Source organism: Macrotis lagotis, chromosome 4, assembly GCF_037893015.1.
Source record: "Macrotis lagotis isolate mMagLag1 chromosome 4, bilby.v1.9.chrom.fasta, whole genome shotgun sequence".
Lineage (NCBI taxonomy): Eukaryota > Metazoa > Chordata > Mammalia > Peramelemorphia > Peramelidae > Macrotis > Macrotis lagotis.
In genome coordinates this window covers 140,017,371-140,041,905 of record NC_133661.1, presented here as the reverse complement: position 1 = coordinate 140,041,905, position 24,535 = coordinate 140,017,371, and the positions used below count along the sequence as shown (strand labels likewise).

Here is a 24,535-nt window from a genome sequence, read left to right as displayed (position 1 = left end):
TATTCATATATTCATATGCTTAAAATGTTGTATCCCCAGGGGAATGAATGTAAACTCAATGAAGGCAGGGACTGTTTCATTTTTGTCTGACAGCACCTGGCATAGTGCCTGATTCATAATGTCTTCTATGAATGAGTATGCTTCTATCTATAGTAATCTTTACTATTTTGTCTCTAGCACACTAGTCTTCTCCAGTCTGCCTTTGCAGTGCATGTTTACACTTCATTTATGAACATTTTTTAATATGTCAAGTTGCCTTTTGCCTTTTTATAAAATTTAAACAGCTCCCTCATATCTTAAATTGAAAAATTATGAAATTTGTTACTTCCAGAACAGGTTAATGTGAATGAGATATATGTTGTTAAACATGGCAAATGTATTGATTTGTTACAAGGGAGTGCCCAATGAGGGTAGAAGTAGAGAAGAGTTCATTCAGAAATGACATCAGTATAACTAAAAGAGCAGCAACAAAACATGCATTTTAAAAAATATTTTGTGTTTTCCAACTACATGCAACAGTATTTTTACCAATGATTTTTTTGCAAGGTTTTGAGTTTTATATTTTTCTCCCTGCCTCCCTTCCCTCCCCCTTCCTCTGATAGAAAGCAATCTTATATAGGCTTTACATTTATAACCTTGCTAAACAATAGATCCATATCAATCATGTTGTGAAAGAAATAAAAGAAAGAAAACATTAGAGAGAAAAGAAAGGTTATAATACATAGGACAACTTTTAAAAATTGAAGATGGGGTGGCTAGGTGGTGCAGTGGATACAGCACCGGCCCTGGAGTCAGGAGTACCTGAGTTCAAATCCAACCTCAGACACTTAATAATTATCTAGCTGTGTGGCCTTGGGCAAGCCACTTAACCCCATTTGCCTTGCAAAAACCTAAAAAACAAAAATGAAGATAATAAGATTTGGATTTCATTTAAATTCCACAGTTCTTTCTCTGAATATAGATGGTATTTTCCTTCATAAGTCTTTTAAAATTGTCTTTGATTATTGTATTGCTGAAATGAAGTCCATCATAATTGATCATTATCCCCATATTGATATTAGTATAAAACATATATATATATATATATATATTTAAAAATAAATACAGTTTAAAAACCTAAGTTGTGTAGCCTAAAAATATACTAAACATACGTAACATTAGAAATTCAAATTGTTGGGGCAGCTAGGTGGTACAGTTGGGGTGGCTAGGTGGTGCAGTGGATAGGGCACAGGCCCTGGAGTCAGAAGTACCTAAGTTCAAATCCGGCCTCAGAAATTTAATAATTACCTAGCTGTGTGGCCTTGGGCAAGCCACTTAACCCCGTTTACCTTGCAAAAACCTTAAAAAAAAAAGAGAAATTCAAATTGTAATCAATCAATTGAATTATAATCAATTAAACATGAACTGTGTGCCCAGTACCTTTTAAGTTCAGAAACTAGAATTACGGATAAAAAAGTTTTCCTGCTCTTATGATGCTTATATTTTTCTGGGGACTAATTTGTAATAGTTATTGCATGAATAGAGAACTGCACTAATGCATTTTATGGTTAATTTTATCTTGTTCAATCTTGTGATAGTCAAAGGAACTATTACCAGATATAATCAAATGACTGGAAAAACATATTCCTTTCTTTATCCCACATATAAATTTAATGTCCTAAAAATAAAAAAAAACAAATAGAAAATTAAGTCTTAGATATTTAATCAATCATTAGCAATTCAGAATTTCTCTTTGGGCATTACTCATGTACATCAGATAGTTTTAAATTTCACTGCTGCTTTTATGCATGAGAAGTTTGCTTTCACTCCTCAAATTGAGAATCCTTTTTTAAATGGAATATTTGAAAAAAGAACTAATAAAATCTATTTCCTACAATACAACAGTCTTCAAATTCAATTTATATTTCTCATGGGTTATAGCTAAAATTCTCCCTAATAATTGATTAACTTTAATTAATGAGCTAAATGTGAGTTTCCATTTTATTGTTTGTTTTGTATCCTTTGTCCCTTCTACTTCAACCAAAGAGATATGAAAATTGCAATTTTCTCTTTTCATCTCAAAGCCTTATCTATTCAAATTAATATATAATAATTTGCATAAAAATTGGGTCATTAAAACGAGCCTCAACACTTTTTTTTTGTTTTTTGTTTTTTTAGGTTTTTGCAAGGCAAACGGGGTTAAGTGGCTTGCCCAAGGCCACACAGCTAGGTAATAAGTGTCTGAGACCAGATTTGAACCCAGGTACTCCTGACTCCAGGGCCTGTACTTTATCCACTACACCACCTAGCCACCCCAATCTCAACACTTTTTAAGAAAAAAATAAGGTTTTTTTTAATATCTTCTATTTTATTCTATCAGTTATCTTATATTTCTCCAAGTCAGCACACTGATCAATATATCGAAAAAGTCTGAAAACATATGCAATATATAACACTTGTGGACCTCCTACTTCCATGAAATTGTTGGTTTGGGGGTATCCTCTCATATGTTTGTTATATTCAATTTTGATTTTTTTTTGCACATAGTTCTTTCCATTTACATTGTTGGAGTCTGTGTAGTGATGAAGTATATTGTTTTCTAGGCTCTCTTTCTGTGCTGCATTAATTCATATAGATCTTCCCATGTTTTTCTGTTTATTACACTCATCATTTCTTATAACAATAATATTCCATTAAGTTCATGAACCAGTTTATTTCCCATTCCCCAAAGTGATGGACATCTACTTTCTTTCCAAAGACCTGCTTTTTTTTTTTCTTACTTTTTGAGAATAATTTGTGAATGTGGATGCTATAGACTATTCTGTAAGATTTTGATAGAATTCTTCTGTAATTCTGTCAGTAAAATGGTAGAACTTTGGCAGTTTCTTCTCATACCTAGATCTATTTCATTTTCAGAGATTGAATTAGCTGAGATTTTCTGTCTGGTCTTATTTTAGTTTAGGTAAGTCATATTTTGAAGATATTCCCCTTTTGTATTCTCAGTTTTGTTAGCATATGACTTATGCATAATATACTCTGATTGTCCTTTTTATTCTGGTTTTGTTGTAATTTCATGATGCTCATTTGCTAATTTACTGATTCAATTTTCTTCCCTCTTCTTTTTTAGTCAGATTGGCTAAAGCTTTTTCAATTTTACTGGCCTTTTCAAAGAACTAGCTAGTATTATTTATTATGTTTGTGATTGTTTTGTTTCCAATCTATCTGTTTCTCATCTAATTTTTACTATCTCTTATTTTGTGATTTTTTTAAAATTTATGTTATTTATTTGTTGGCCTTATAATTTTTTAAATGTATAATCAATTCATTAATCCTCTTTTTTCCATTTTGTTATTGTATATTTGTAAGAGCATGATTTTTCCCCCTGAATATTGCTTTCACTGCATTCCAGAAATTTTGTTATGTTGTTCCATCATTTTAATTTTCTTTTATATGATTACTAGTTGTTTATGTTAATTTGTTCTTTGATCTACTCATTATTTAGGATTTCATTTATAAGTCTCTGCATGTGGCATGTAAAGGATGTGTTAATTATTTCTGTCTTTTTAAACATTTTTGCAATATCTCTGTGTCCTAGTACATGGTCAATTTTTGTAAAAGTTTCATTGTTGCTAAGAAATAAGTTTATTATTTTGTAGTCTCATTTAGAAGATTTAGTTCCCTGAGTTTGTTCAGTTGCATATTTTCCTTTTTTTTAAAACTCTGTTAGTCTTATCTAAAACTGGATACATATTAAAGTTTTCTCTTTATATATTCTTACAGCTCAAATAATGTTCCCTTTATGAATTATGGATGCTATGGCATTTTCTTTCAGCAAATGTAATTTCCTTGCTTATTCCTTTTTAAAATTTTTTTTGCTTTGTCACATTGCTTGATTGCAATCCCTGCACTTTTTTATTCATTTGATCCATAATAAGTTTATTCCCCATCCCTTTAGTTTTATTTTATGTATGCCTTTATCTGTGCTAGATTACACAGTGGCCTTGGAGTCAGGAAGACAAAAGTTCGGATCCAGCCTCAGAAGCTTGATACTTATGAGCTGTGTAACTTTGGGCAAGTCATTTAACCCTGATTGCCTCATATGCAGGGCCATCTCTAGTCATCCTGATGCATATCTGGCCACTGGTCCCAGATGGCCCTGGAGGAGAAAGTCAAGCTGGTGGACTTAGTACAACACCCCCTTACTCATCCAATTCATGTACTTGTTGTGGACAAGGTGTCATTAGACACCTTCCTGATGCCATGATCTTCTTTGAGAAGAGAGGACAAAAATATCATCATGTATGCCTTTATGTCTTAAATGTGTGTTTTATAATCATTAGATTGTAGGGTTTTATTTTCTTATTTAATCTATCACTCATTTTCATTTTATTGAATTATTTAATTCATTTCCATTTAAAGTTGTGAGAGTTAGGTTTACATTTTTTTTATAGCTATCTCTAAATTTTGGTTTTTTAAGTTTTTATTTTTCCCCTCTTTTGTATAAATACAGTATTTTGTTTCTTCAGTTGCTTTATTTTAATCATTTTTTAAGGTGACTCTATTTCCATTGTGTCTCTTCCACTTATCCCTAATCCCCTCTTCTTACTTGTTTTGGGATTTTGTTTATTAACTCTCTTTTCTCTCCTGTTTTTATCTGATTATATAGTTCTTCCTCTCTTTTTTCCTCTTGGTCAAGTAGATTTCCCCTTCTGCTCTACTTCAATTACTCCTTTTTATTAATTTTTAATTTCTTTTTTTTTGGTGCCCTTTTCTTGATTAAGTCATATCCTTACCCCCATTCCTTCAGTTACCAGTTGCTCTCAGGAAATCTAATTTCCCTCATCCTCTGAGGTTGAACGAGTGGAATTTTTTTAATTGTTTAATTTTGCTGATCTGTTTCATTTTTCTCCTCTTTTATTGTTCTTTTAAAAAAATTTATTGAATTATATATTTATTTTTATTTTTGTACAAATGATGTTTTTTATGCACTACTAAAATATTCTTGTTTAAGAGTAAACATAATACCCCCCCCAAAAAAAAGCTATAGACCCGCTTGAGAAATAAAAGAAAGAGAAAAAAAATAAAAAATAAAAAAGTGTGCTTCCACACCACCAGCTCTGTTGTGGGTGGATCACATTCTTTATGATAACTCCATCACAAAAACTACTTCCATATTTTTCCACTGTTGCCATTGATGATCACAACACCCTCCATTTGTACCTTCCCACTACAATATACTATATTTTCTTTCTCCTTTCACTCTGTCCCTCTTCTTAAATGTGCTGTAGGGTAGCTGAGTGGCATAGCAGACTGATCACCAGCCCTGGGGCCAAGAGGCCCCAAGCCCACATACCACCCCTAAGGCCCAGCAACCACCCAGCCCTGTGGTCCCGGACAGGCCACTTGCAAGAAATAAAAAAGAAAATGTGTTAGATCTGACCATTCTCCCCCAAGTTCCACCCTCTCCTCCATCACTAACATCCCCCCCTTCCCCCTGGCCCCCTTCCTCTCCTTTTTACTCTAGATGTCTATATCCCAATTGAGTATATATGCTGTTTCCTCTCCAAGTCACCTCTGTGAAGGTTACCTCATTCTCCCTTGCCTTCCCCCTTCCATATCATTGCAATAGCTCATTGTAATAAAAAAATCTTATTAAATGAAATACCTTAACCTATTCCACCTTGCCTTTCTCTTACTCCCATTACATTTCCCTTTTACTATTGACTCCATTTTTACAGTGCATTATATCTTCAAATTCAGCTCTCTACTGTGCTTTATCTATAAAAGCTCCTTCTACCTGCTATATTAAATGAGAAGTTTCCTATGAGTATTATCAGTATGATTTTTCTATGCAGGAATACATGGAGTTCATCATCAAGTCCCTCATATTTTACCATGCTCCTTCACTCTCTAAGCTTCATCCGAGTCCTGTATTTGAGTATCAAACTTTCTGTTCAGCTCTGACCATTTTTAGCAGGAACATTTGAAATTCCCCTGATTCATTGAAAGTCCATCTTTTTCCCTGGAAGAGGATGTTCAGGTTTGCTGGGTAGTTGATTCTCAGTTGCATTCTGAGCTCTTTTGTCTTCCAGAATATTATATTCCAAGCCCTGTGAGCCTTTAATGTTGTTGCTGCTAAGTCCTGTGTGATCCTGACTGCAGCTCCACAATATTTGAATTGTGAACTTTTGGCTGCTTGTAATATTTTCTCTTTGACTTGGGAGTTCTAGAACTTGGCTATAATATTCCTGGGGGTTGGGTTTTTTTTTTGGATCTCTTTCTGGGGGAGATAGGAGGATTCTCTCAATTTCTATTTTTCCCTCTGCTTTAGGATGTCTGGGCAATTTTCGTGTAGGAATTCTTTAAAAATGAGGTCAAGGCTCTTTTCCTGATCATGACTTTCAGGTATCCCAATAATTTTGAAATTATCTTTCCTGAATTTGTTTTACAGATCAGTTGTTTTTTCAATGAGATATTTCACATTTTCTCCTAATTTTTCATTCTTTTGGTATTGAAGTATTGTGTTCTGGCTTCTCATAAAGTCAGCAGTTTCCTTTAGCTCCATTCTAGATCTGAAGGATTTGTTTTCCTCAGAGAGCTTACTTATCCCTTTTTCCATCTGGCCAATTCTTCTTTTTTTAAGCATTCTTCTCCTCAATTACTTTTTGAACTATTTTATCCATTTGACCTAAGCTGGTTTTTAACATACTATTTTCTTCAGCATTTTTTTGGATCTCTACTAAGCTGCTGACTTCTTTTTTCATGTTTTTCCTGCATCTCTCATTTCTTTTCCCAATTTTTCTTCTGTCTCCCTCACTTGATTTTCAAAATCTTTTTTGAGCTCTGTCATAGCCTGAGCCCAATTTCCATTTTTCTTGGAATCTTTAGATGCAGAAGCTTGTACTTCCTCATCTTCAGATTGAGTATTTTGATCCTTCTTGGGATCATAGACTGTATTTCTCAATTCCTCTTTTTCCTCTATTTACTCATTTCCTCAGCCTGTGCCTGGTTTGAAGGTGCTTCCTGAGCTTTTGAGTATTATTGGGACACCCTCCCCCCACAAGGATCTCAGTGTATGAAGCTCTGTCTTCCCTTCTGGTTTGTGAATGGCCACAAGTGCACCCCTCTGCCACGGGGCTGAGGTGGGAAGGGGCATACTGTTCTATGGGGGGCCTAGACTGTGATCAGGATTTGAATGTGGTCAGAGCCCCAGCGTTCTGTTCCAGGTACAGAGGACAGACCTCAGAAGTCTCTACTCCCCTACCTTTGGTTAGGCTGAGCACTCAAGGCTCAGTTGCCTGGGGACTCCTGCTTACCAGCTCCACCTGCTTCCGCCTGCTCCCATTTCCTGGATCTGGGCTGTGTAGGTCAGGAAACTGCCCACACTGCTGTGAGCCACCACTCCCAGTTCCCTGGGGCTGCCTCCAGGTGGCTGAAGTTCCTTCATTCTGATAGGCCACCCCTCTAACCCTTTGGAGCAGAGCCTTTCCACTATTTTCCATGTAACCTTGGTCTGGAGAATTGCCTCACTGGATCTCTCTGTGGGTTCTGTCTCTCGAAAATTTAGAGTCATAATTTTATGATTTTTGGAATATTATGGAGAGAACATTTAGGTGAGTCTTTTCTCCTGTCACCATCTTGGCTCCGCCCCCATAAGTGAACTTTTAAAATATTAAATCTTCCAGTCTATACCCAACTTGATGTACCTATCTCCTTTCACAGACAATATCTCAACTCATAGGATCATTCATCAGTGGAATCCCCTCCCATCACCAAAATTCTTTCTCCACCTTAGCACCCCTGCCTTTTAAATACTTCTCTCTTCCTCCTAACCTACTCTACTACAATCTCTTCTTCTGAGGCCACACAAGTCACTTTCCCTTCACTTTTTTTTTAGGTTTTTGCAAGGTAAATGGGGTTAAGTGGCATGCCCAAGGCCATACAGCTAGGTAATTATTGTGTCTGAGACCAGATTTGAACCCAGGTACTCCTGACTCCAAGGCTGGTGCTTTATCCACTATGCCACCTAGCCGCCCCTCCCTTCACTTTGTAATCAAGTTTTGTGCTAGTTCTTTTGGGAAGTTTTAAATACAATAAATTTTCTGTAGTAATAACTAACAATTATAAAAGCAATACTTTAAGGTTTACAAAGTCTTTTTTGCCTCTTATCTCATATAATCCTCCTTAAGATGTAAGGTCTATTTATTTACATCACCTAACTAACCAGGTTCTGAGGGCTGATCTGAGCCCAGGCTCTGACTCTAGGCCCAATTAATTTTACTTTGAAATGTTTCCAAATTAGTTTATCAGATGTATTTGTGTATCATTGCAAGAATTTTTGGTCAAATGTATCTTTCTTTAATGTAAGTGTATATAAATAAATTAAAAACTCATTTAGGTTACCTGAAAAGAAACATGGGATAGTGAATAGGTACTGGACTTTAAGTTAAGAAAGCCTTATGTTCAAATACTGCCTCATCCACTTGAAAGTTGAATGAGCATGGAAAAATAACTTACTTAGCTTCTCTGATCCTCAGCTAATTCTTACTCTATTAAATTTATAGATGAGTTGTTATCTGCATTAATGAAGGGAATTCCTAAGTAACAAACCAGAGATTCTTGACTTACTGACTAGTTTAACTTGTTTTTTAATTTATGGAATAAAACAAGCATTTCTGTAATATAGTATAATTTGTTTTTGTTTGTGAAATGTGAAGTTTATTTCATCTTCAAACTATCTTTATACACTCTTCTTCTATTGGTGCCCCAAGTCACAGAGCTGACCACCAGGGAACCAATTGTTGCACTTCTCTGAGCTGCTTATTTTTCTGCTTCAAAGTCAGATGGCTTCTTCCTCTTTGACTTCTAATTCCTGGGTTCCCCAGGTATAGATGAAGTAAAAGCCTATAAATGGGGGTGCAACCCACAGGGCCGAGTCCTTTACCCTGAAGAACACTTTCGGGATGCCCTTGGAGAAGTAGTGGGGGAAGGCTTTCTGCTTGAATGGGGACAGGCTGTAGGAGATGATGTACCTCATGCAGATCAGGCTCCCAAACTCGCAACCCATCTTCGCAGATGGTGGCCCTGGCCTCAGGACACTCAGTCCTCCAAAGACACTATAGTATAGTTGTTGGTTTTTTTAGGTTTTTACAAGGCAAATGGGGTTAAGTGGCTTGCCCAAGGCCACACAGCTAGGTAATTATTAAGTGTCTGAGACCAGATTTGAACCCAGGTACTCCAAGGCGGGTGCTTTATTCACTACGCCACCTAGCCACCCCTATAGTATAATTTTTTAAAAAGATAAGTGTATGTGAAGCTGCATATCTATTTTATTCAATTTGCTATTACTTTTAAATATATAAGAAAGTTATTTAAATTTTTGTTTTTTTCCTTTTTTCTCCCTCCTTGCCACCCTAGAAATGGCTACCATTAGACACAAATATGTATATATGTAAAATGATTCTATACATGCTTCCATATTTATCAGCTCTTTCTCTAGCTGTAGATCGCGTATTCCTTCATAGTTCCTTTGTAATTAATTTGGGTATTTGTAATTGTTAAAATAATTATTTTGTTCAAAGTTGGTCTTAAAACAGTATTGCTGTTTATAAGTTTTCTTTTGGTTCTGCTCATTTTACTCTTCATTATTTTATGTGTCTACCCATGTTTTTCCAAGATCATCAAGCCCATTTCTTTTTTTTTTTTAGGTTTTTTTTGCAAGGCAAATGGGGTTAAGTGGCTTGCCCAAGGCTACACAGCTAGGTAATTATTAAGTATCTGAGACCGGATTTGAACCCAGGTACTCCTGACTCCAAAGCCAGTGCTTTATCCACTATGCCACCTAGCCACCCCAAGCCCATTTCCTAAAGCACAGTAGTATCCCATCACAGTCATATACCAAAACTTATTTAGCCATTCCCCAATTGACATTACCACAGTTTTCATTTCTTTGCTACCATAAAGAGAGCTATTATAAATATTTTAGAATTTTTTCCTTAATCATCCTAAAAAAATTAATTTAGTGGTGGGATTTCTGTGTCAAAGGATATAATAATTTTATTATTCTTTGGCCGTAGTTATGAATTGTTCTCCAAATTGTCTGAATTCACAATTACACCAACAATGAATTAGTGTCCCAATTTTTTCATATCCCCTCCAGTATTTACCATTTTTCCCCTTCAAAGGTGGTATCTCAAGATGTTTTTAATTTGCATTTCTCCATTAATAATTTAGAGCATTTTTAATATAGCTATAAATGTTTTGATTTCTTTATCTAAAAACTCCCTGTTTACATTCTTTGATCAATTAGTAATTGATAATTATTATTGATGCTTATCAATTGGTAATTATTTATCAGTTGACTAGTTTATGTGAATCTGGAAATGTGAATCTGGAATTGGATATCACTTGACTACTAGTCATCAACTTTCATGTAACCTAGTATTCCAAATTCCAGGTACTTTTCTGTAGCTTCTGAACTTAAGAAGAGGAAATATTCTGATCTGTAAATAAACCATATCTTTAAACAAAATACCAATTTCCCTCCTCCTTTTTTGTATCATGGATTTATGAGCTTTTATTATTTCTTCAATAAAAAGTGGGATTACCCAAATGAGACTATTTTGGTTGTGTATATTTGTGCTACTAGTATTCATTGACTTATACAGAAAGCATTGGAAACAAAAGAACTATTCATTTAGGCAGTTACTACCCTGGCAAAATCTGTGTCCTTTGTGGACACAAAAAGAGGGGGAAATGAATATTTTTTCTATCCTAAAATATTCAAATAAAAATTCAATTCCTTTAGTTCAAAAAAGCTTGTTTTTAAATCATATGCTATTTTCTTTTTATTTATGAAATACTTGAAGTTTTTATCTATTAGGAATTTAATGAATAAAATAGAACTACCCAGCCATCATTCAGATCTAACCTATCTTTCCAATCATATTTTATACTATACCCTTTCACACTGTATTCTATGCAATCTGGACTCTAAACTGTTAAGTGAACTGAAAATGCTATATCTCCCCTCTGTACACCCTCCCCAGTCATCCTTGGGCCTGAGATGTGCTCTAACCTCATCTCCACCAGCTCATCTTCACAATTTAGAGTACATCAGGTTTACTGCTTGGCCCCAGAAGATTAACTCCTTCCTTTCTACCATTGTCTTGCTTTTAAGTATTCCCTTGGAAAATGATGCCCATTTTTTAATGTGTATCTCCAAAGCCTGCCCCCCATACTCTGCATATAGTGTCTATAACTATGTGGTGAGTTTAATTGAAATGAGCCATTAATTTTATTCATACACTGTAATGGCCCTTTAAAAAATTAGAAGTTTAAGGGAGAAGAGATCTAAAAAGATTAAAATAAGATGGGTAGAGATTCAAAGGCAGGGGTTCTTAACCATTTTTATGTTCCTGGATCTCTTTGGCAATCTGGTGAAGCCTATGGACCCCTTCTCAGAATACTGTTTGTTTCCAGTGAACCTGGGCTGCTGACCTCCTGCATTCTGTCTGTCCCCTAGACCTGGAATGTTCTTTCTCATCTCCACTTCCCCCTTCCCTGCCTTCCTTCAAGGCCCAACTAAAATCATAAATATTATAGGAATCCTTTCCCAATCCTTCTTAATTTTAGTACCTTCCCTCAGTTGTTTCTTGTTTATATTTATATGCTCGCTTTTGGTCTCCCTCATTAGTTTGTGAATTTCTTTTTTTATTATTACATAAATATTGTATTTGTTTTCCAATTACATACAATGGTAGTTTCCACCAATCATTTTTTTTGTGAGGTTTTGAGTTTTACAATGTTTCTCCTTCCCTCCCTTCTCTCCCCCAACTCCCTCTGATATAGGCTTTACATTTGCATCCATGATAAGCATAGATAGAAATTTTTTGTGAGAGAAGAATCCAATCCAAAAGGAAGAAAGCAAACATTAAAGAAAGCAAAATTACATATTACATAAGACAACTTTTAAAAATTGAAGATAATGGGGAGGCTAGGTGGTGGCCCAGTGGATAAAGCACCGGCCCTGGAGGCAGGAGTACCTGGGTTCAAATCATGTCTCAGACACTTAAATCCCTAGCTGTGTGCCCTTGGGCAAGCCACTTAACCCAATTTGCCTTGCAAAAACCTAAAAAAAAATTGAAGATAAGCTTTGGTGTTCGTTTAAACCCCACAGTGCCTTCTCTGGATCCAAGAAGGCATTCTCATCACAGATCCCCTAAAATTGTCCCTGACTATTGTACTTGTGAAATGAATGCATCCATCCTGATTGATCATCACCCCATATTGTTGATAGTGTGTATAATATTCTTCTGGTTCTACTCATCTCACTCAGCATCAATTCATACAAGTCATTCCAGGCTTTTCTTAAATCCTATCCCTCATGATTTCTTATAGAACAGTGGTATTCCATCACATTCAGATACCATAATTTGTTAGCCATTCTCCAATTGATGGGTTTCCTTCAGTTTCCAATTCCACTATAGAGGCCCTCTTAATAATTTTGTACAGGTGGGTCTTTTTACCCTTTTTCATGATCTCTTCAGGATATAGGCCCAGTAGTGGTACTTTGTGCATAATTCCAAATTGCCCTCCAGAAAGGTTGAATTAGATACTTTGTGAATTTCTTGATGGTGGAGGTTGTCATTTGCCTCCTTTTTTATGTTCTCACTATTTAGTACAGTTCTTGGTACATAGTAAGCATTTAACAAATGCTTATTGGCTGACTAGATGCATAAAATAAAGTACATAGGATTATAAAGGAAAGCAATTATATTGAATTATTATTTTTTAGAAAAACAAGTTCAAGGATTAAAAACTCCTTTTCTAAGGTGATTTACTTTCAAAAAATTTTAACTTTAATCTTATTTGCTATGGAAGATAAGGAATCCAGAGTCAATATGTCATTTAATTAGCATATTCTTAAAATTAATAGTCAATTGAACCATATAACCTTTATTTAATCCTGTTGCTAGCCTCTAGTAATATCTCAAATTTAAATGAAATATATGTAAAATTACAGATGTTGTTCCCATTTCAAAATTATTAGCTATGTTTATTTCAAATTGGCTAACTGAAACATACATTAAAACTTTGCCTTAGTACTTGTTATTAAATTGTATACTAAATTTCACTAAAATTTATCAGCTCTTTTGAAAGTTATTTTGGAATAAATAATCATACTATAACTACTGAGTGGTCAAATTGAAGATTTTAATTCAATATATTCATTACTTTTTATGTTAATGTTACTTTATGCATTGATGGAATTACATACTTTTTTTTAAAAATGAAAGGTCTGTACTAAGATCAAATAAAACAAGACTAAATTTGTACCACTATGAATTCTTCGCAAAAAGGTTACTAATTGTCCTTGAAAATTGTAAGAAGTAAATTTTTAATGTTTTATTATAGCCATGCAGGATATGGTGATACTGTATATAGGAAATAGATTCTGACATGACTGCTTCTCATTATGAGTAATTCTGGGAATGTTTCCACAGTGTCATATTAACTTGTGAAAACTTAAGCCTACCACTATATAGCATTTTTTCAAAAAATTCTTTTCACTGTCTGAATTTTAAGGAATAATTTATTACTTTTGTTTTTTTAAGACTGTACCAGAGCCAAAAGAAATCAGAAGAGGCTTTGCCCTACTATGAAGAATCTCTGAAATATATTGAGAGTAGTAAAGGTGGAAAGAGTCAAGACTGTATACCAGTATTGAAAGAGATGGCAGATGTGGAACAGGCCTTAGGAGATTATGACTCAGCCATTGACCACCTTATACAGGTAAAGACATGAAATGCCAAGTATATATATATCTTAAGGGGCAGAGTTGAAGGCAGATAAAAAAAATACCCAAATTATAATAGTTTGCATTTGTATAGCTCTGTGAGATTTACGAAACTCTATACATTATGTCATTTATTCCTCATAACAATTATGTCATGAGGTGAGCATAATTATTATCCTCATTTTACAGATAAAAAGATTGAGACTCTGAGACTAAGATCAACACAGCTCATAAGTATTTCAGGTGGGATACAAATTTAGGTCTTTCTCAGTCATAGAGAATAGCAGTTCCTTGTTTTCCTCTCCATAAATTGAATTCTATTCCAATGTTAGTATTTTTAAGAGTATTTCTTTTCATCACAAATTCCTTCCTTGAATTCTTATTAGACCATGTTTGAAAATGAAAATATATTTCTCTGATATTTTTATCTTTAATTAAAAATTCATTATTGGGGAGGCTAGGTGGCACAGTGGATAGAGCACTGGCCCTGGAGTCAGGAGTACCTGAGTTCAAATCCAGTGTCAGACACTTAATAATTACCTAGCTGTGTAGCTTTGGGCAAGCCACTTAACCCCACTGTCTTGCCAAAAAAAAAAATAACAAGTCTGGAGTTATTTTTTTTTTCATTTGAAAGACAAAATGACTGGTCACCCACAGAATAAGGCAAAACTTCCTCATACACTATTCATCCCGCTATATCAGTATAATTGTCCCTTCTACATTGCAGGGGGTGGGGTTGTTTATTGATCAGAGGGCCAGGATATTTATACTACAACTACAAAAGTAAATAATTTTCTACTCTAGTTGATTCTTACAATACTTGATATTCTTATCACTACTATTTTTCTATAATGTCAAGGTACATAGATCATAGGCGTTTTTCAAGATCTGTGTTTGTTGTTTTTCATGGTATGTGGTTAACCCAACACCCTGTACAATACGTAGTCCTGGATCACAGGCAGTAATGCAAAACCTTGGGTTGCGTCACAAATAAAGCTCAGAGTTGACCTCGAGATCCTTGTAGAACCTAGATCAGGTATCATGGTTTCCATACTCAGCTAATTAAAATATTAAATACCAGCAAATTTGGAAAACTCAATCTTAACCCCATTGGAATAAAGAAGATCAGCTTATGTCCCAATCCTAAAGAAGGACAATGCCAATGAATGTTCAAATTAATGAACAGTTGCACTCATTTCATATGCCACTAGCATTGTGCTTAAGATCTGCTACTTAGACTTCAGCCATATGTAAAACAAGAATTACTAGAAGAACAGACTGGTTTTTGAAAAGGCAGAGGGACTAGAGAACAAATTACCACCATTCACTAGATTATGGAGAAAGCAAGGGATATCCAGAAAACTATCTACTTCTGCTACATTAAAACCTTTATGTGGATCACAGCAAAATATGACAAGTCCTCAAAGAGATGAGAGTACCAGATTATCTTACTTGTCTCTGAGGAACCTCTATGTGGGTCAAGAAGTAACAGATCCAAAAATGGAGCAATTGATTGGTTTAAGATTGAAAAAGGAATATGACAAGACTGTATATTGTTACCTTATTTAATTTATATGCAGAATACATTTTTGTGAAGTGCCAGTCTTGATGAATCAAAAGCCAGACTTAATGTTGCTGGAAGAAATATCAACAATCTCAGATATGCAGATGATACCACTCTGAAGGCAGAGAGTAAAGCACAATTAAGAAATCTTGGGGGTGGCTAGGTGGCACAGTGGATAGAGCACTAGCCCTGGAGTCAGTAGTACCCAAGTTCAAAACTGGCCTCAGGCAGCCATTGCCTTGCAAAAAACCTAAAAATAAATAAAAGGAAGAAACCTCTTGATGAGGGTGAACAACAGAAGTGTAAAAAAGTAGACTGGAAGCTTGACATATTAAAAAAAAAAAACCTAAAATCGTGGCAACTAGTGCCATCACTTCCTGACAAATAGAGGAAGAAGAAACAGTGTCAGCTTTTATATGCTTGGGTTCAAAGATCACTGTAGATGGTGACTGCAACCTTGAAATTGAAAGATTCTTGCTCCTTGGATCAATAGCTATGACAAATCTGCGTACTAAAAAGTAAATGTCACCTTACTGACAAAGATTGAAATAGTCAAAGCTAGTTTTGCCAGTAGCAATGTATGACTGTGAGAAGGATAGCTGAGTGCTGCAGAATCAATGCTTTTAAATTGTGGTGTGAAGTCTTTTGAGAGTTTCTTCGACAATAAGATCAACTCAAAACTTAAAGGTTATTCACTGAAAGGTGAAATACTAAAGCTGAAGTTTGAGCCACATTGGAGAAGATCCTGATGTTGGGAAAGATTGAAGGCAAAAGAAAAAGGGGTCAGACAAAGATGAGAAAGAGAAAGATAATGTGTCATGGAAATGACAAACATGAACTTAGACTCTGGGAGAGAGTGGAATATAGAAAGACCTGGTATGCCATGATTTATAGAATCGTGAAGAATTGGATAAAACTGAATAACAAGTATCAGATCAAGAAGCAATACTTAAAGGGGAAGCTAGGTGGCACAGTGAATAGAGCACCTACCAGAAGTCACAATGACCTGAGTTCAAATTCAGGCTCAGATACTTAATAATTGCCTAGTTGTTTGACCTTGGACAAGTCACTTAACCCCATTACCTTAAATAAATTTTTTTTTTTTAAAAACTAGTAAAGAAGAAATACTTAATAGCACTGGAGATTTTGTTCTGTCATCTTGTTAATTTTTGTATAAGACTGTTTGCCCCTCACTGAGGGTCTTTGATCATTGAGAAAAGTCAATGATATAATTTATTATGATTATTATGATCATGCTCAGAAAGAACTTTATATTCTAACTTACCTTAACTTCCATCATAGCAAAAAGTGTTGTTTGTTGCTAATGTTTTTGTTTTGTTTTGGCACTACTGATTATGAAAATTGTTTCTGTGTTCTTCTATCCCTCTTTTGGTCATGAACTTTCCCTGATCCATAAGTGAAAATATATTTCCTTTATTATATCTCTAATTAATTAATTGTTTTTTCACATTACTATAATACTATTGTTGGAAAAGTAAACATTACCCCCCCACACACACACACACAAAGAGAAAACTCAAGGAAAATAAAGTGAGAGAAAAAAATTGTTTCAGTCTGTATTCAGATTGCCATCAGCTGTCTTTGGGATGGATAGCATTCTTTTATTATGAGTCCATCAGATAAATTGCTTCAACAGTTTTTCCCATAGTTGCTATTGCTAGCTGTGATTCCCACCATCCTATTCCTCCCTACCCCCACTTATTCTATTCTCTCTCTCACCTTTCACCCTGTCCCTCTTCAAAAGTTTGTGGTGTCTAACTACCCTCTCACACAATCTTCCCTCTCTTCTATAAACTACACCCCCTCTTCACTCCCCTTGCCTCCTTTCTCTCAGTTCTTTCCTCTCCTATTTTTCTCTAGAATAAGATAGATTTCTATACCCAATTGAATGTGTGTTTTTTTCTTCCTTCCTTTCTTCCTTCCATTCTTTTTTCTTTCTTTTTTTCTTTCTTTCTTTCTTTCTTTCTCTCTTTCTTTCTTTCTTTTTTTCTTTTTTGGTTTTTGCAAGGCAGTGGGGTTAAGTGACTTGCCTAAGATCACTAGGTAATTATTAAGTGTCTGAGGTCACATTTGAACTCAGGTCCATCTGACTCCAAGGCTGGTGCTCTATCCACTGCACTACCTACCTGCCCCTGTTATTTCCTTTTTAAGCCACTTCCAATGAGAGTGAAGTCTCATTTATTCCCCCCTCACCTTACCCCTTCCACTGCAATGCAAAAGATTTTTCTTGCCTCTTTTATATGAAATAACAGCCCATTCTAACTCTCTTTTCCCTTTCTCCCAGTACATTCCTTTCTCATCTATTAACTCCATTTTTTTTAGTGTTTTGCAAGGCAAATGGGGTTAAGTAGCTTGCCCAAGGCCACACAGCTAGGTAATTATTAAGTGTTTGAGGCCTGATTTGAACTCAGGTACTCCTGACTCCAGGGCCTGTACTCTATCTACTGTGCCACCTAGCCGACTCTATTAACTCTATCTTTATACTGTATTTTCCCAAGGTAGAAGATGCACCTGCTCTCAGGGAGCAAGCAATCCATTAGAGGAAATAGCATACAAATATATATGTATAAACAAGCTGTATATAAGAGAAATAGGAACTAATCAACAAAGGCAAGGCACTAGTATTAGGAGGGGAAAATCCTATAGAAGGTACACTTGTAGTTGAGACTTTCAAGAAACAAGTAAAACCAGGAGACAGAGATATTCTAGACAGAGATATTCCAGGTAAAGGAGACAGCCAGAGAAAATATCTGGGGTTAAAAGATGGAATGTCTCATGTGAAGAAAAGTAAAGTTAGTTTTGTTGTTTGTGAAAGGAAATGATGGAAAATACTGGACCAGGAGTTTTAGGACTTTGAATGCCAAATAGTATTTTATACTTCATCTTGAAGATATTAAGGAGTCACTAGAATTTATTGAATAGAGCAATGGCATGGAATAGAGGGGTGCTTTAGAAAGATCAGTTTGATAGCTGAATAGACTATAGACTGGGAAAGGACAGTGCCACCAACCAGAAATCTATTTTGGTAGTGATTAGGTGATGAAGTTGGTGAGATGAAATAAGTTGCAAAATACTGGAAAGCTAAGAGGACCAGGAGTTTTAGGACTTTGAATGCCAAAAAGGATTTTATACTTCATCTCAGAGATGTTAAGGAGCCACTTGAGTTTATTGAATAGAGCAGTGACATAATTGTATTTGTACTTTAGGAAGATCAATTTGATAACTGAGTAGAGGATAGCTTGGCAAAGGGAAAGACTTGTGACAGAAATCTATTTCAGTAAGGATTAAGTGATGAAGGACTTCCCCCAGGGAGTAGAAGTGTCAAGATAAAGGGAGGGAGCATAGATTAGAGATATGATGTAGGTAAAATTGAAGAACCTTGGCCAAAAAATAGATATGGCAGAATGGAGGGTGTGGAAGGAATTCAGTATAACACCTAAGATGTAAACTTGGTGACTTGAAGGATGTTCTGAACTTTTTGGTAATAGGAAGTAAGGAAAGGGTGGTGAGGGTATTTGGGGGATTGAGTGGAGGATGAATATCATGAGTTCAGTTTAGTATATAGGACATCTAGCTTGAGATGTCTAATACACAATTGGAGATATGAGATTGGAGGTTAGGAGAGAGGTTAAGACTGGATAAGTAGATCTCAGAAACATCTGCATGCAGATGATAATCAAATCCTTGGAAACTAATGCAATCACTGAGTGAAATACTCTAAATAAAGATGACCTAGGACAGAGTCTTGGAGAACACCCATGATTATTTATTGTGACCTGGATGAAGATCCTGCAAAGAAGGGGTAGACATACAGATAAGAGAAGAACTAGAAGAAATTTTCACAAAAGCCTAAATAGGAAAATCAACAGTATCAAAGCCTGCAGAGAACCCAAGAGTGATGATTGAGTAAATGCCATTAGATTTGGCAATTACATGATCATTAGTAACTTTGGAAAGAATCATTTCAGTTGAATGATGAAGTCAGATTGCTGAGAATTAAGAAAAGATTGAGATAATAGGAAGTAGAAACCATGATGAGACAGCCTTCTCAAGGAGTTTAGTGACAAAAGGGAAGAAAAACAGGAAACAATAGCTAATCCCCCATTAACTAAAGATAATCAAGTGATAAAGTTTTTTCAGGATGATGGAGACATGGGCATGTTTGTTGCCAGGAAAGCAAATGAGTAGAGAAAAATTGGAGAGTAGTAAAAGAATGAGATATAATGGAAAGGACAATTTGAGAAGATGAGATGAAATGGGATCACTTGTGCATGCAAAGGGGTTAACTGGCGGTTCTCTTGAACTGGGGATGAATGAAGAGATAGTAGTAGAAGACATCTGAGTAATGTGAGATGATTAGAAAGACAAAAGAGGAAGCTCTTAGCAAAAGACCTCAATTTTTTTCATTGAAATAGGAGGCAAGGGGTGGCTAGGTGGTGTAGTGGATAAAGCACCGGCCTTGGAGTCAGGAGTACCTGGGTTCAAATCCAGTCTCAGACACTTAATAATTACCTAGCTGTGTGGCCTTGGGCAAGCCACTTAGCCCCATTTGCCTTGGAAAAAACCTAAAAAAATGAGGCAAGATTCTCAACTGAGAGGAGGGAAGCTCTGAAAGGTTTAAGGAGAAATGAAAAGTTTTGGTGGAAACTCACTGTGGTGAGTTTTATAGTGAGTCAGTTAGGAAGAACTATAAGGTTGCCTTGCTTCAGTGAGGCCCAGTTTAGATATGAGACTTAAATTTGTAGAGGTCTCAGTCAACAATTTCATAAATTTTTTCCAACTTTGTTCAGCAGCAGGTTAGTGATGGAAAGGGCAGTGAGCAATGGGAATAATCCATAAAGCTGATGTTTGGTAGCATAAGATCACTAAAAGAATAAGAGGAAAGAGACTAAAGAAAAGAGTTAACAAGTTTATCACAAAATCAAGATGGGGAATGAAAGAAAATCTAACAAGAGAAAGAGCAATGACCTGCAAAGAACTGAGAAGAGGCATTGGAGGTATTAATTGCCAAATCCAGTGGTAGTGTCTTTTCTCAATCCTCATTCTTCTTGACCTTTCTGCAACCTTTGAAACTATTGATCACTATCTTCTCCTTGATACTCTTCTTCAGAAGAAATACTCTCCACAGAATTCTGTGGTACATTTATGGCTAGACCTGAATGAAGATTCAGCATTCTGGAGAATTCTCTCCTGAGTCCTCTTCTCTTCCTCAATATTGTTTCATTTGATGATCTCACCAGCTCCTATAGATTTAATTGCCATCTATATCATGGCCATCGAATTAGTTCTTTTGTGCTTCATTGCCCATTATTACCAATTGAATATTACCAATGAATATGATAATAAAATGTAATAATGCTACATGAATTGGCTTTGAGGACCACATGTGGTTCATGGCTGATGATTCTTAAATATAGCTCTAAATTCTCTATTGCCCTCTAATCTTTCATTTCCACTTTTCTTTCAAACATCTCAAACTGGATATCCAGCAAACATCTTAAATGCAATATGTTCAAAACTTAACTCACTATCTTTTCCCCCAAACCTTCCCTCCTTCCAAATGTCTCTTTTAATATTGTGTACCCTACTAACTTTCTAGTTTCTCATGCTTGATGCCTAGTTGCCACTCTTTAAACCTTACCATCTCTCATCCTTCATATGCAATCTATTTCCAGGCCTATGATTTTTACCTTTGCAATATCACTTGAATATATGTTCTTCTCTTATACTGCCATTATTCTGGTAAAGGCTCTCATACTTGAACTACTGCAATAGCCTGCTGGTTAGTCTGTTTGACTTTTAAGTCTCTTCATTCCAGTCTACCTGACAAATCCAAGTCAGCTGCCAAAATGATTTTCCTAAATTGCAGATCCAACTATGTCAACTCCCTATTCAAAAAATTCCAGTGCTCTCTATTACCTCTAGGATCAAATACAAAATCCTCTGGCATTCAAAACTCTTCATCAAATCCTCCCTTTCCCTACTTCTACACTTTATTTCCTTCCCTCCACTCCCCCACACCCTTGTACTCTGTGATTCAGTTATATTGACCTCACACAAAATGTTCCCTCTCTCAGTTCCAAGCATTTTCCTTGGCTCTCTCCCATGCTTAGAATGCAATCCCTCCTCATCTTCACCTCCTATTGTCCCTGGCTTCCTGCAAATCCCAGCTAAAATCCCATTTTTCCTGTATATAACTTGTTTACATATCTTTTGTGCTTCTTGTCTTTTGTGAACTTCTTGAGGGAAAGAATTGACTTTTGCTTCTTTTTGAAGCTCCTCTTGCCCCCCCTCCCCCCAGTGCTTAGCAAAATACCCGGAACATAAATTGCAGGGAAGAGAAAATGACAATGTCTTGTGATAGATCAGAGAATTTCAGAGTTCATGAATATGATAGTGGAACACTCCTCAGGGATGGCAAAATCTAGGATATAACCATCTCTTCAAGTAACTGAGGGAAAAATAGTAGAGGAGGGAAATGAGTAAGGTGAACAATGGAAGAGTAGGGTATCTGAAAGAATCTCAGTATGCATTTTGAAGTTTGTTAGTATGACAGCAGAAGTTGAGGAAAGAGATCCTGTGAACAAGGCTCTGAATTCATTAAGGAAATACAGCAAGTGTCCTAGATATAAATAAATAACAACTGGTAGTAAATATGAATTGAATGTTCTTCAAAGGATGAAAGGTTACTGAGTGATAGAGGGAATGAGGAGTGAGTAACAAGAAATATTCCAACTCTTCCAGTTTGATCAGTGAAGGAAAATACAGTCAGTGCTGAAAAAGGTGAACAGGGAAACTGTCATTGGGAGAGTATCAGGTCTCAGTGAATGCAAGAAGATGGAAGGAATGGGAAAGGGAAGAGTTTAAGATGGAAGCAGATTTTTTTTTACCTAAGGAGAAAGCATTCCAAAGAATACAGTGAAAGAAGTGGGTATCTTTAGAATAGAATTTGGGGAGGGTTAGTTTGAGGGAGATTAGAAATAAGAGAGCAAGATAGTGAGACAGAGAACAGGTGGATAACTAATGATAGTCTGGGGTTCAGAATCAATATGATTGGGAGAGTTTGATGGGGTGGATGTTCATCATTGTGGAAGAGAGAAGAGTAGTAGAAAAGTACTCCCTTGGGAGCAGGCAAAGGAGAAGTGACTGATGAAAGTGGAGTTTCAGGGGAGAAGGACATTTGAATGGAAGAATGAGGATTGAGGATACATTTTCAAATTTGGGAATTAAGATGTCTTCAGCAATTACTATTGAATATTAAAATTATTCACATCTCTTCAAGAAGCGAGAGGAAATAGAGACAATGAGGATAGTAGATATTGATAGAAATGTTTTAGAAAAAAGAGATTTGGTAGAGTATGGGGAAGTTTTGTTTTGTTTTGGTTTTTTTCCCCAGATAGGAAAGCCCTTAACATGTTTGGAAGCAATGGAGAAGGAATTAGCAGATAGAGCCTGAAGATTAGAAGAGGGGAATGATTGAAGAGGTAGTCTTCTGCAGAAGATGGGAGAGAGATGGTATTAAGGCTAAATGAAGATGAGACTGCCTTGAAGAAAAGAGGGACCATTTTGTCTTCAGAGACTGGAGTAAAAGGAAAAATTAGTGGGAGATAATATCTTGGGATTTTGAGATAGCGAAAAAGGAAAGGTGGAAAGATAGATCTCATGGGAAATGGCCTCTATTTTCTAGATAAAATATTAGATGAGGACCTTAACTGAGAAGATAGGAGAGAGAAAGAGGTTTAAGGAAAGTAGAGGTTTAGAAAATATCCTCTGTGGGGAGTGGGATTTGAAATTAATTAAGGAGGAGTAAAATCATTGCATTACTGCAATGTGCAGGTCCACTTAATAAAACCAATCAATCTGGGTGGTTAAGCTTTGCAGTTTGTCAAAGACCAATGGTGAAAGGATATGGGGGCAAAGAAGTTGAGAGGAGAGGAGAGAATAAAATTAAATTGATTAACTAAGGAAAGAAACTTGATTTAGAAAAGGGGTTATGGCTTGAGGAAGTCCTGGATTGTGATGAGGAGAGGGTAAGATAAGATAAACTACAATGATCAGAGACTATGATCATGGAAGTAAAATATTTGAGGGAGATGATGAGTCAAATATGAGACTTTCCCTTTGTGTATCTGAAGTGACTAGATATGGGAACTAAGTAGGTAATACTTTTCTTAAGTACCCCTAAAATCTCAAAACTTGAAATTAAGACAGAAAACAGTTGAATTTTTTGTTCTCTTTAGGAGAGAAAATATAAGCTTCCAAAGTGTCCATTTTTGGTACCAACTTATATTAAGGAAGTTATCTTCCTCTTCCAACAAAGAAGTTATAATTGAAATCAGGAAATATTCCTGAAATTATTTCAGATTTCTAGAGGAAATCTGCTTTGGATTTGGTTCTTATTCTGATTTTTAGAATGTCCTCTGCACATCATTGCTTTTCTTTGGGTGATTGCATTTAATTGGACAGAAGGTTTCCAGCTTTCTTTCTTTACTCAATTAGGAAGCAGGCAACTTCGTGCCTCTAGGCTCAAGTTGCTTCATGGAAGGCTTCCCTACAAGGAATAGAAGGGAGAGGGAATGCAGCAGTGACTGGGCTGTAAAATGACCTTCCCTTGTATACCACAGCTAGTTTCCAACTGAATATTGCCAGGGCAAGGTTGAAAAACATTCAGCTTAACCAGCAATCTAGAGTAAGGCTGCAAATTAAGCTAGCTAATCATGATAATGAACTCCATTTCTTCTATAATTTGAAGTCACTAAATAATGTAACTTTCTTGATATCTAGTAGAAAAAGTAGCATTATTTACATGCTAGTAGCATAAGTTAATATCTTGAACTCCCAACAAAATATTTCCTTCAATGCCCACTTAATTGCAAAATAAAAGTTTCCATAGGCAAACAACCCTTTCTTTTTATGACTCCCCATAAGTTAGGTTGCCAGGGGAAGTTGTTTTCTTGGTGGTGATTTGTCATTTTTTAAATAACTGATCAGAAATACTCAGCTTATTTGGTATGTTCTTACAAAAGATCATTATTACATTTATGTATCCTTAATATAGATTTCTCCAAAATTTTCTGCTCAAAAATTTCTCTTATGTTTTCTCCCTGAGTTATATCCAAACTCTGCTATCCTTCCCCACTCTGTATTACTTCCCTAAAACTTCTATTAATTCA

The 24,535-nt window shown here is 35.7% G+C and overlaps 1 protein-coding gene and 1 pseudogene across 3 annotated transcripts in view; one reads left to right on the top strand and one right to left on the bottom strand.

Annotated features, from left to right (window-relative positions):
* TTC23 (tetratricopeptide repeat domain 23) overlaps window positions 1–24,535 on the top strand; it is a 106,074-nt gene that overhangs the window by 37,560 nt on the left and 43,979 nt on the right. For all 3 annotated transcript variants that reach the window (XM_074234187.1, XM_074234186.1, XM_074234185.1), the window contains one exon: window positions 13,596–13,773. In XM_074234187.1, the coding sequence (XP_074090288.1) occupies window positions 13,596–13,773 (178 nt within the window). The remainder of the gene's footprint in view (window positions 1–13,595; window positions 13,774–24,535) is intronic.
* Window positions 8,675–12,997, bottom strand: LOC141521537 (cytochrome b-c1 complex subunit 8 pseudogene; annotated as a pseudogene).